The sequence below is a fragment of the Pomacea canaliculata genome, linkage group LG13 (assembly GCF_003073045.1).
Source record: "Pomacea canaliculata isolate SZHN2017 linkage group LG13, ASM307304v1, whole genome shotgun sequence".
Classification (NCBI taxonomy): domain Eukaryota; kingdom Metazoa; phylum Mollusca; class Gastropoda; order Architaenioglossa; family Ampullariidae; genus Pomacea; species Pomacea canaliculata.
Genome location: NC_037602.1, coordinates 11,405,242 through 11,418,855, shown reverse-complemented (window position 1 = coordinate 11,418,855; position 13,614 = coordinate 11,405,242). Strand labels below are relative to the sequence as shown.

The following is a 13,614-nucleotide window of genomic DNA, read 5'->3' as shown; positions in this document are numbered from 1 at the left end:
GCTTCTACTTGATAACAAATGTAGGTATATTATATCCATACCCTGTTCACCGGCATTCTTCTGTGACCTACCATAATCAAGTAACAAAAATGTCCACTGAAGACCCAGAACTTGCAGACGCATCCACATCCGCATCTGTGCACGTTTCCAGATCTTTCACTAACACTCGTGGAGAACAACAACAAAAAAGGTGAGGAATACATTATTATATTATTTAACATAGTCAATGAATCTTGAAGAAGTCTAGCAGTCTGGCAGCACGTGACCAGAGCGAGGCGGTGAGGCTGAGGAAGGATTGGCAGGTGCAGGTGATGGCCGTCGGCTTCACTCACGCGTGTCCATCGTCTTCTGTCTCACTTCAACCCACAGCCAGCTGAGTGCCTGTCGTGCTTGCACGTGTGTGCAGATATGTAGCATGGCAAACACAGCATACATAGGCAAATATACTATTATACACTAAGGACACTTGTACAAGAACAAGTTAATGTAACTAGTACAAGTAGTAATAATTAGTACAAGGACATGTCTCTCGTTAGTACAAATAGCAGCAATGAGTGTACAAAAATTGGCTTTAATTAGTACCTGTAAGTAGTACAATTAAAAGTAGCTGCAGATGGTAAAAGGACAAGTAGCTGAAATTAGCACAAGTACCTGAGACATTAGCTGAAAGTAATACAAAGACAAGTAGTTGCATTAAGTAACTGTAATTAGTATATGTACCTGTAGAATGACGAGTAAATGTAGATGTACACATAACTGTAATTAGTACAATTAGCTGCAGCTAGAACAAGAACAAGTAACTGTAACTAGTACAAGACGACTATGTATAATTGGTTGTACTAAACTGCTATCATTTAAATGGAGGTCACAGTGTTTCATTTTTCTTTTAATATGTTATGGCACATAAAAGCTGAGGCTGCCTTGTCCATGGATGTGCATCGGTGGGTTGATGTCTGCCGAGACCAAGACTTAGCCTCTTGCGAAGTTCTCCGCTGTTAGTCTCGGCGAGCCTACACAACGTCTGTGACTAAACGGAAAGCTTTGTAGTATGATGCCTCGTTTAGGTAGTTAATCTGAAATGTGACTAAACCGGAAGCATTGTCGTCCATTGCCTCGTTTTAGTAGTTAACTGGAAAAAAATCGTCTGCTAGCAGTCGAGTAAAACAAGTTCGTGCCTTGTCTGCTGATTTACCTGTGTAGACAGGAGGATATTTCAGGGATTATTATGTGTCCAGTTGCTGTGTTATGCGCAAATATGGGCAAAAACAATGGCAAGTGCTAAGTATGTGCAATTACTGTCAAGTGCTAAGTATGTACACAGCTACCAGCAGGTGCTGTGTATGTGACCGAGCTGAGTGTATGTATATTTACTGTCACGTGCTACTGTTCTGTACACAGCAGTGACGAGGCAGCTTTTCTCGAGACAACTCTGCAAATGAGTTGTTTTCACTGACGACAGAGACAAGACATCACCTGGCAGGACACGTGTACAGATGAGTGGAATAGCGAGAGACAGGGTAGACCTACACAACTATTTTAATTGTGTTTCCATGTACTTATGTACACTCGTCAGCACACATCAGTGGACGATGCACGTCTGACAGCTTGTTATGCACTTTTATTGAACTCATTAGCAGCTGTCGGGGGGGAGAGGGAGGGAGAGGGGAGGAGGAGAGGGGGGAGAGGGGAGGAGGAGAGAGAGGGTGCACACTAAAGCATCCCAGTGTGCAAGCAAGCTCTGGGTGGAGGAGGAGGGGCAGTGTGTGGAGGGGGCGGCGGTTCCATCGCAGGCTGCACGCGGCGCTGGAGCTGTGGAGGCCGCATCATCACACCCTGCCTCCGACCGCCTCCGTGTCGCGCGCGAGCTCGAGCCACACACAAGCTGTCACGGGATTCGGGTGCTCAGTCCTCTCTCACTCTCTCCCGCCTTCCATTTTCACAAACATTGTTTTCCGACCATCGCCAGCGTCGTGAGAAAAAAGTTACTTGCGAGTTTGGAGAAGCCCACTGGGGTCGTGGTGCCTCCAGTGCGGGAGGCTGTGGTAGGTAGTCTGTGGTGTACTTACAACACAAACACACACAACCGCCGAAACACCTCCACAGCTGACTCTCGAAAACAAACTTATCAGCACCGTTAAACCGATTTCCTGCCAGACTGAACTCTTCTTAAATATCTTCAACGGAAGAGGGAAAGTATTCACACCACAGAGTATTTTCAGGTAATAAAAAGGTGTTCTCTTGTCTGTGTGTGAAAAGATGTGACAGCTGTCTTCTTCTGGTGAGAGACTTTCAAGAAAGATTTGTGACAAAGTTTTATAATTGTTGACGACTTTACAGGTAGGTGTGATGCAAGCGGTTTCCCAGATAAACCTGTTGAACCTTCCACTAAAAGGCTTAGTGGTGATAGTGGTGATACTTAGTGGTGATACTTAGTGGTGATACTTAGTGGTGCTTAGTGTGACTATGAAGTTCAATGGTGAGTACTGTGCTTACTTTTGGCTGTGAAAACAGATGACAACACATTTATTGAGACTTCGTCTGACCAAACACAACCCACTACAGCTTGAGTGGTGTGGATATTTCTGACCTGAACAGTGACGTGGCAGTCCTGAGTCGTGATTACAGTCAAACAGCTGTGTAGGCAGAGGTACAGAAAGTGAGAGAAACATGTCCAGTCTGGAATTTAATCGCCGTTTGTTTGTACAAAGCCTTGCTATGTTGCCTGCAACACACTGTAGCTGGCCAGCGACGGGGGAACTCGGTTCACCCAAGCCATACAACCATTAGGAGTGGAACCACAGCTGTGACAGCTGCTCAGTGTGACAGCTCCCGACAGTCGCCGTTACCCAGGATGTGAGTACCCAACATTGTCTAGTTTTTACTCTTCCTACTTAGGATGCGAGCATCCATCACCCTTTAAATTTCACTCCTCCTTCTCAGGACAACGACTTCCTTGCAGACGCGCACTCGAGACACCAGCAGGAGGCATTCCAGGACTGGTGACACTCACTGACAGATACACTCAACATCACAAGACACTGGTGACACACACAGACACATGCAGCCAGCACCTTCACTACTGGTGACTCACAGACATTTGTAAATGTAGACAGTTCACGTCCCCCTATAGATGTAAGTGTATGATACTATGTAGTAGACACTCCAGTCCCTCCCACAGATGCCACTGAATGTGGACACGTGCAAAACAAAAATTGTGCATAGAAACTTATTCATTTTACAACATATTCGGAAATGAATCTCACAGTCCATATTCGGCAATAAATTTCAGGGATCAGCTTCATGTTGAAAGTTTTTCTCTTGTTACCCAAGCTTTCATTCTGTAATAACTTATTTTTCATAGAGCAGTTTTTCCACTGGCGGTCAGGATGAAATACTTCTTTTATACTCTTAAGAATCCTAAAAAGTGAATAATGTCCCTCATTAAATCACGAAGCTGGAGGTTAGGTGCTTGAGTCTGGAGTGTGGAGTGTGGAGTGTGGAGTGTGGAGTGCTTGTAATGTTGAAACTCCAGGAGCTTAGGAACTTTTGCTGACAGGCAGACGTGCACCGACTCCTGTGCATGTCCCGGGTGCGCCCAGTCTCACCCTGTAATATTTATATGCACATCGGGTATGGTGGGATTGTTGGAAGTACAATGTTCACTGCAAATAGTATGATACCCAGAGTACACAGTACTGTAAACTTTGAGCATCGTGTGTGTTGATATGGTAGTGGTTCGAATAAGATGTCGACAGCATGGACATCAAAGTATGCATGGAATGTTAGTGTGTGCAGATGTGGCGGTGAGTGGGTATGGTAGTGAGTGTGGGTATGGTAGTGAGTGTGGGTATGGTAGTGAGTGTGGGTATGGTAGTGAGTGTGGGTATGTGGTCTCAAATGTAGGTATGGTAGAGTGTAGCCGCCTGCATGTATATTTTAGTAAAATGTATTTCTGTACAGCCATCAGCATAATTATACTTAGTCAAATAGTCAATCCCTGTAAATAATGATCGAACTGTTGAAAAACTGAAATCTTTTCACTGCGTTCACAATTATCAACACCGTCAGGGGATTGCTAAGAAAACGGAATTTCATCTACTTCAAATATAGGCTACAGACTATCTGGTAGAGTGTGATACGGGTATTCGTTTTGTACACAAAATTAAGAATGAACTCAACCATTAATGAGCTGAACTCATCTGAGGCAGTGACCGGTGCAAGATCTGAAGCAAGTCACCTGGAGGTCACAGTAACAACTGACCTTGCCAAAGAAAGTGATTAATAAAGAACAGGTGTAAACATCACAACACTTTACAGCTTCACATTGATTGTGAGAGGGACAAACTCTGAACTTGAGATCGACAGTTAACAAGAAAAGCCATTCAGCGACTGAAACACGAGGACACATGGACCAGCCACGAAGTGTTGCTGAAGGCAAGAGCGGCGAGTGTCAACATGAGTGAACTATGAGCAGGTCACAACCCAAACACACTGTGGCCGACCTTGTGGTGAAAGACAAGTAAACATTTTTTTCATTATGAAATCTTAAACTGTAATTATTCTAACTGTTATCAATATGTGTTGCGGTAGCAGCGTCTCTCCCCTTCCCTTATACCTTTCCACCGTATATCCATCTAGTCAGACACTTAAGCTTCTCTATGATTATTGTGTTCTTAAAATGATTGATCATCAGCCTACCCACCATTACACAACACACAAACAGCCTTGTTGAAAGTCACTTATGATATTTTGAGTTGTTGACTGGACAAGAAGCAGGTGTCGATACTGTCCTAGTGAGTCCAATCAGTATTTTTCAACCCGACAGTTCATCCATCCTTGCTCTGTAGCCTCACGAGTGTATATGGCATATCGGACTCTACCCTAGTATAGTCTTTGAGTCTTACCTGCTAGAAGTCCCTAGACCATGCTTGTTGACAGTTCTCAGTAGTAAGACCTTTGACCTCAGGAGTCTTTATATACAAAGGGTTGAGCCACAGACTGTTTTCAGTAGTCATTTACAGACACTGAGCACTACATTGCTGTATCATCTATGGGAGCACATCGCACTTTTCAGATTCTAGAAATATGCAATGGACCAATGGAGCAATGGCTGAAATCAAATATTAATGATGAAAAGACATATGCTCTAGTAATTTACAGAAATGTCAGTCAAGTTACCCGATTCCCTTTCTACATTCGTCAGAGTAGGCTCGCTAGATGTGGAATTAGCTTCTTCATCAGGAACCTTGGTTTTACTGTGACATGTGATATGCCATCAGCACCTGAAGACCTACACATCAGCAGCATCCGTAAATACTTCAACTGCCGACATCATTGTCTGCTTTTGTTTTACCAAAGTCGAGCTAGTATAATTCTCTCTTGTCTGTCTGTAGTCCGTACCTCATTGACAATTTACAAAAGTTCAAAAACTCCTCAGCACGACTCCTACTCCTAGCAAGCAAACCAGATTCTTTTCCAAGAATCGAGACAAAATTATTTGTGAAGGAATGTTTACCCAGTCAGCTCAGTTTAACCTCCCCGTCCAGTTGTACCCACTACCAAGCCAATGAGTCATTCAAGCTGAAAAGACACGTGTGCAAGATATATCTCGAGATTTAGGCCACTGGTTCATTCTGGGTTGTTATTAAACATCACTTGTAACCAACAATTTTATATGTAGCTTATAATGTTTGTGTGGCTTGTGATGTTCATGTATCAGCGCTCAGAGAATGACTCAGTGTTGCGGTAGAGCACTATATACATGTACAATGATTGTTATTATCGTTGTTTTAAAAACACACCTCAGATACTTTCATTTTGCGTACCTTTCTATTTAAATGCCTTCGGGATTTTCATGTTAATGCTAATTAAAAATTAAAGTTTCATTGGGTGCCATCTGGGAACTGGAAGAAACTATTAAAGATCCAGGGTGCCCAGAGGGACAACAAGTTCATAGGCAAGGTAGCTTGATGTTTGAGGCGGTCACCTAACAACACTGCTCACAAAATGTTGGCAATACTGTTGAGAAAAATACTAAATTCAGCTGTCAACTCATAGAAAATGTTTAGCTTTGATACCTGCTGTGTGTTGACCATCTTCCTACAGACTATGCTGGCTCTCGATGGCCCTGCTGTAACCTTACGAGTACACAATTAAAACTAAAAATAATATCTATATCATAATATATCAGAAAAAATAGTAATAGTAATACCATAAATGTAAAAATCACTATAAGTGCAGTTTAACTGTTTATTAAATCAAAATTTGATATTTCTTGTCTGTTGCGACTCGAGAAAGAAAGAAGAAAAACAGAGGGACAATAGAACTCAGGTTTTCACAGAAACATTTGTTTTGTTTTTTATTGTACTTAGGAGGTTTGCCTTCTTTTGTTTGTGTACTGTTGTGCAGTGTACATTCCATGCTGTGTCCTGTTGTCATCCACAACCGAGCTGCTGCTTAAATGCAGACATGAAGAAAGCAAGTTTTCAGTTATTTATCAAAGTATCCATTTTCGTTTACCTCAATGTTCAAAAAAAGAGTCAAAATAGTTTTGTTGCATTGTACCTATATAGCTTATGGTTAAAATATTGTTTTTGACATTTTGGGCGCTTGCTGCTACGGATTAGAGATGTCAGATAATGATCTTAAAGAAATCTTTCTTTCTAGAATTCAAAAATCCTCAAACAGGTGTTAGCATTAATCAAGTCAACCTTCCTTAAGGAGTGACAGCTCAATGTCTAAACAAATTATGGGAATATTAAGACAGAACGATTTAACACATGGTGTAACAACAAACAGCAGAATCAGTGAATTGTCAAGATGTGTGTGTCCTGCTCCTTCTTTGATGATGTCTGTGATATTTCTCCTGCCACTTGTTACTGTCAGATGTTCATTTATCTCACCAGACTTTATTTCACGCCTTTTTTCTGTCTCTCTCTCTCTCGCCCTCTCCTAATCTTGTTTTAGCAAACAAACACAATCACACGCGCGGATAAAACACAGAAATTTCATTATTTTATTGTTTTGTAAACATGTGTCGCCATGCAACAAAGACTTGCGGAGCCCAGGTCACGTGTGCAATTACACAAAATGTCTTTGATAGAAAAGTCCGTGAGAGCAGTATCTCGGTCAGGCATGTCTCCATGGGGCAAACTCTCACTCAGATGTAGATAGACAAAGGGGGGCGATGTCCCTGAAGACAAGGACGAAGAAAGCTGCACGAAGGAGAGGAGGAGGCAGTGTTTCTTTGTGTACGCCATCGTGCTTGAAGGCGCCGTCAATCACGTGCACACCACGCGCGGTGCCGAGCTCTAGTCCTCCATCTACAGAATGCTTTCTTGGCCTGCAATGGAAGCAAAGAACCTTTTGTGTTTTGACAACATGGGCAGTGGAAGTGGTGAATGTATGGGCCGACCAGGACTGGCCGTGATGTGGTTATTTCTACATATTCACGTCCAAGCTTTGTACTCAGTGTCTTTGTTGACTAACATCGAATTGATTGCATTTCTCTCGCTCATACACAACAGACCATTCCTTGGGACACAAGAGCATCTTTTGTGCTGTGTGCTGCTGTGAGGCAAGGATTGATCTTCTCCCATTTTGTCCTTCCACGTACATGTTCACCAAGTAGCTAGAAAAAGAACAAGAAAAAATAACTTGATATTTTTTTTCCACATTTGCTCGCACTTTAATGCCTGGGATAGATTAGTCGGGTATAGTTTCTGACCCTCCAGCAGGAATACAGATAATTATTAAAGAAGCATTTTGTTTTGTGTCCGCTACTTTATTGTGTAAAAGGTCGGTTAAGTCCAAACCAAAAACATCAAAATCTGCATAATGGCCAGCAGATGACCTGGACGTGAGGCTTTAATACTTTCTTGAGTTCCCATTATCAAAAACCACAATTTCTATTTCACGGAATCGAACTAACAGAAAGTCTTCTATTACAAAAAGTGAGTATTATCAAGATTATCATACCTGGTCCATCATCCCTGACATAATGACATACATTTGAACTGACCGACTTACAGAGAAGTAGATGATTAAAGTACAACTTAATTCTTTCTGTTGTTTTTAAGTTTGGATAGTTTCAAAAATTAAGCAGTCTATTCGATTTTAATTAGTTGGGACTTTGACAACATGACAGAGATAATCACAAAAAATTGTGATGTAGTCACAAGAGAGTTCAGAGCCTTCACTTTTCCAGGACATGAGACGAGAATTTCCGAGAAACTTGCTCTAAATACAGTTTTGCAGCAAATACCGGGGACGGTGTTGTGCTTTGATGAGTTGCTTTGCTTTCTATGTACGAGGACGGGATGATAATTTTGCTTGCACTTAAACGAAAATGAATGGGCGGAGAAAATATTGTAGGGAAATAAACAAGAAATATACTCGCATTAATTGTTTTCAAAACTGAGTAATTATTTCTCTACAAACTTTCCACATTTCGTCACAATGTTGCTATCGCTACTCCAGCCCTCGAAATCGGTCCTTAAAAAATTCATGAGAATTGACCTTCACGTGTTCTTGTAGCTTTGGGAACAGGTGGAAACGACTGGAGGCCAGGTGTGGCCTGTACTGGGGACGAGTCCAGGCGTCGACTTGTCTCTTGTTACTGAACTTGTGTGAGGCCTGATGTTGTGCTGAACAAATGGTTCATTTCTTGTTCCCATCCGCTTGATTGTGCGTGAGTGTGCGCGTATGTGTGTGTGTGTGTGTGCATATGTGTGTGTTTAATGCAGTAAGACTTTCAATGCAATGTTAAGAGATTATTGTTGTTCCCTTTCTGTCCTTGTTGTCCTCAACAACAATTTCAGACTTCCTAAAGTCAACGTGACTTTCCTAGTTTGTTGAACTGATTGTCTGAATGACTGTGTGTGAATCGGGTGGGAACTGTAAGCATCTTGGGCCAAAGGTCATGACAGATGGGAGACTGATGGACTAGTCCTAGCGGATTCATTCGTCACGTGGTCAGTGGCAGTCTCGCCTTATATGGTCACTCGCCCCACGGTCTGTTACTAATAAAGTGAATCCTATTGTGCTGAAGCCTTTTTGGCAACAACACCGCTTCTGATATCTTATCTATTTGTCTGCTACTGTCTGGCATCGTCGCTACCAACATTTATACGGACTCGGCAGTCGTTGGCCGATGTGTGAGTTAATAACTGTAAAGACATTTTACTCTTCTCCTGCCATTTCTAGTATATATACTAGTACTGCTACTACCTCAATGCTGGTGGTGGTAGTGGAGCTGGGAGGACAAGGGTAATATCTTCGTATCACACTGTATATTACATGTTATTTTTGATTTCATCTAGTTTATCTGTCTGAAATAAGTTGTGTGATTGTGACTAGGCTTCTAACAAATGTTTCCCTACAATAAAGCTGACATTAATTACCCTTGCTGTCTAGGACTCGACAGGCTTGGTTCACACAGGAAGTGTCGCCGCTTATCTCTCGTGTAAGGTGGTGGTCACGTGACCTGTGGTCAATGGAAGGTAGATTGCAAGGTGATGAAGCCTTATCGCATGTAAAGTGTTCAGCCCAGCGCTGGTTTTTTGTGTCCCATTTAAAAGAGAATTAGGAAGCTGGGTTTTAAAAAATGTGAAAAGTATGAATCAGTTCATCTCCTGAACACGTTGCCGTTATCATGCTTCTTGACGACAGTGATCGGCCTCGAGGGGCAAGTTTAACATGTCAATGCAAGTTCGACCAGATCCTGAATAGGAGTAAGGTAAAGGTCATCCCCTGACCTTTTCAGATCCTGCAGGGGGGAGAGGTGAAGTGTTAGAGACCTTACTTTTCACGGGGCCAGCTTTAGGTGAGGGCGGTGCTCATCTCTTCTCCCTCGCTGCCGTAGGTTAGGGGTTCGGAGACCATTGCTGGAATAACAGTAACAGAGTTAAACGGGTGGAAGTCTGTGCCAAGGTGAACTATTTTGTCCTAACATTGGAGAAAACTGAGAAATTTTTTTTATTTGCCTTTGATATACGAAACTCCATTCAATGCTTTGTGAGTATGTCTCTTGATGTTTGAGGCTAGAATGCAATTTACTATTTGCCCAGCTTCATCTGTTTTGAGGCAATGGAAATGAGAAATTGTTACCTGCATGTTATCTTAAGGAAATATAAGCAGCATATGATAATAGTCTCTAATTATATTTTACCTTTAGTTAGTTAATTTCACATATTTTGATAGCTTTCTCTATTTTTAAAGAGTCTCTTCATGTCTTGTATGACTTAAAAGTTGTCAAGGGAGTTAAACTGCTCATACGTGAATGTTTTAACCAGTGATCTTATATAGTATTCTATTCATCATCATTTAATGTGTTAATCAGCCAAAAGCCTGAATCAATAATGATTATATTCCTTCGCTGATTGGTAAAAGAATTTCAGCAATCGGCTAGCATGTCTTATGTTCTTCGATGATGACAATACATCTTGCAGAGAAAAGTATATCTAGGAATGTATATTCATATAAGTGTGTGTAGCATTTAAAGGTTTACACGAGACTCACCTAAAGAACCTGCTGGCTGGATAAAAACATCGCATTATGCAAAATAACTATTTGACTTCTCTAAGTTGATATTAAGACCTAAATAGAGATGACAATCTGTTCTGTAATCCAGTTACTGAATCTTAGAACAGAGGGCTACTGACATTAGAAAACGTAATACAATACTCAAAATAATATTATAATATAATAATATTATCACAATAATAAATTTGGACAAACTGTCTTTTCATACCATCTTTTCCATACAGGCTCACGTCGCTTTGCTCACCTGAACACGTGAACATGGTGAAATAAAAATCACTTGGTTCTATCCGTCAGATATCTTGCAGTTGTTGTCACTGCTGACATGACTTGAGAGACAAGTGACAGATGTCTGTCAGTCTGTCAGTCTGCCTATTATGATAAACAAATCAGAGATACAACAGGTCACAGTGTGTCTGTCTATTATGAACTACACAAGATCAGCGCCATCTGTCACATTCTGTCTACGCGCTACCAACACCCTCGTCTGTCTGTTTGTTTTTCCAAACTTGATTACTACAACTTGCTGTCTCCTGAATACCTTCTTCACAAACTCCAGGAGGTACAGAAGTCTGCTGCACGTCTGGTGTTCAGAGCAGGACACGTGACCACACCACACTCTCCTTCGTTGTCTACACTGGCTTCCCATCCGTTCTGGCATCCGGTACAAACTGTCAGTGCTGTGTTTTCATTTCTTTGCAGGACCCTGCCCTGATTATTTCTCTGAACTTGCCATTACCTACACCCAAGCTAGACAACTCCACTCTTGGACTGACGACCGCATCATTACTATCCCCTTCACTAAACCTGTAGTCGCCATCTGTTTCAACTGCGCAGCAATACGATGGAACTCTCTTCCACCACCCACTTACCCTAGAAGTCTTTAAACGTGCATCAAAAACACATCTCTCTCATGGACATTACTCCTAATGTTTGTCATTACCGTCCAGGTAATTCTAGTCCATCAGCTCACTCGTCCCCATTAATCGTCTCCCTCTGGTGATGACTGTAACTAACTGTGTTCGCCGTTTGTTCCCACAGTTTTCTGTGTTTCTACTATGTTTGTCTTTTATTACTTTGTCAACACTGTTGTTGATCCACCCGTTTCTGTGTCTGTCCATGTCTTTTTGTCCATGTCTGTCCTGTCCATGTCTTTTTGTGCCTCCAGTGACATGCTTCTTTACGTGCGCGATCACGTGCTACATAAATCGCTTGTTTTTATTATTATTGCCTCTTCTGCTGTTGTTAGCTCGTTTATGGACAGACTAAAAATTATATTGCTTCAGCACACACACCCCTTGTCTTAAGCGATGTCCAAACAATCCATCAATCTGAACCAGATCTTACTCAAAATTTAATACTGTTACACACACTCTTCATACCCACAGATATTTTTATTTGACACCACACTTGTTTACCTTGCTATACTAAATCTTGTTTCTTGTTACCATAGCGAACGTTTTATGGCAGTCAATAAAATCAACAACAATGTTTGTGTCAAAGAAACTAACCTCTTCAGAAGAGCGACGCCCACTGGGTTCTTCATTTACTTCCCTCTTTAGAATCTCTGCGTGTACATAATTTCTGTTTACTGGTTTATTATGCTGTCATACTTGTATCTGTATGTCAGTCTATTTATCAATATAAAGCAATTTCTACATACATATGTTCTCTATCTTTGTGAATTGCTGTTCCTGCATTCCTCCTCCCTCTCTCATCCTACTACTCATTCACTCACTCAGCGTTGGTCTGTCACTAAGAGCTGCTTCGGAGTAGAGCGAGTCCCGCCATCTCGACCTTATCTGTAGAGCAAGAAGGTCGAGAAGGAAAGGACACAGAGAAGAGGAGAGCGAGTACAGCCAGTGAGTGAAACAGTGAGAGTTTAGATTATTTCAGTGAATGTCAGAAGTCAGCAAAGGTCTTGATCATGGACTCGTTGGTAGCTGCTCAGCTGTGTCAAAACTTAATAAAGCTTTTTAAGAAATAGACTAGAAGGTTCAAAAAAAAACTTGTTTATCAGAATCTAATCAAATATTGGCAGTTTGAATTAACCCATTGCATACACACCTGTGCCACTAGACAAAGGTACATTGACATGTCATTTAAAGTCGGTCACTATACTGTTTGGGTGTGAGGTGGGGTGAGGTGACAGACAACTGAACTGCGCTGACAGAGAATGGTAATGCTTGCTGCCATTAACACTAATTACAGCAGCCATGTGTTTCAGACTCCTGTGGGTCCCAACGAGAAGATTTGGAAAGAGCAGCGAGCACGGACTGTGCTACGTCACTAGAGACAGGCTGAGTAGCACCTACATGACTACAGAGGTCGCTACAACCAGTCTGTCTGAGCAGCTACAGGAGTTCTGGTCACTAGCGACAGCAGCTACATCAATGCGTGTTGTCATTGGTGACAGTCTCAATGAGCAGCTGCTGGACTGCATGTCGTCACCAGTGAGTCTCAATGAGCAGCTGCTGGACTGCGTGTCGTCACCAGCGACAGTGTAGATGAGCAGCACTCAGCTGGCGACTTCACCAGACGCGTCTGCCTCCAGCATCAAGAAAATGAAGGAGAAAGACCGCCGACTGCATTCGTACCTGGATTTGAACCCCGTGGCTCTGGAAACCTGGTAACATCATGTTCAGTGTTCATTTCTCCACCTCGACGAGTGTGTGGCGAGCTTGGATATACTGCTTCCTGTCCCATATCATAATGGACCACTTGCTGACAGGCGGTAAGTCTCTTTACTTTCACAAAAAATAATGTCATCATCATTGCCACCGCATCCTTGCTGCTTGTAACTGCCACTTGTTGCCCGCATTCAAAATCATTACAAACCTGCAAATACGACAGTAAAAGGTGATCAGACAATTCCGTTGAAAATGATTCCCCATCTTTGAGGTCTCTGTGGCTCTGCCTCTCAGCCTGCTTCCCTATTTGCCTCCCTCTCTACTTTCTTTCTTTGTTTCTTTCTTTCTTTCTTTTCTTTCTTTTCTTTTCTTTTTTCTTTTCTTTTCTTTCTTTTCTTTCAATTCTTTCTTTTCTTTTCTTTCTTTTCTTTTCTTTCTTTTCTTT

General features: G+C 42.0%; 1 protein-coding gene across 1 annotated transcript in view; it reads left to right on the top strand.

The window, feature by feature from the left end:
- Positions 1 to 1,894: 1,894 nt before the first annotated feature.
- The window catches only part of LOC112554423, a 49,137-nt gene continuing 37,417 nt past the window's right edge, over positions 1,895 to 13,614 (top strand). The window contains exons 1-2 of the mRNA XM_025222194.1: positions 1,895 to 2,853; positions 12,767 to 13,273. Coding sequence (XP_025077979.1) covers positions 13,177 to 13,273 — 97 coding nt within the window. The 5' untranslated portion in view covers positions 1,895 to 2,853; positions 12,767 to 13,176. The remainder of the gene's footprint in view (positions 2,854 to 12,766; positions 13,274 to 13,614) is intronic.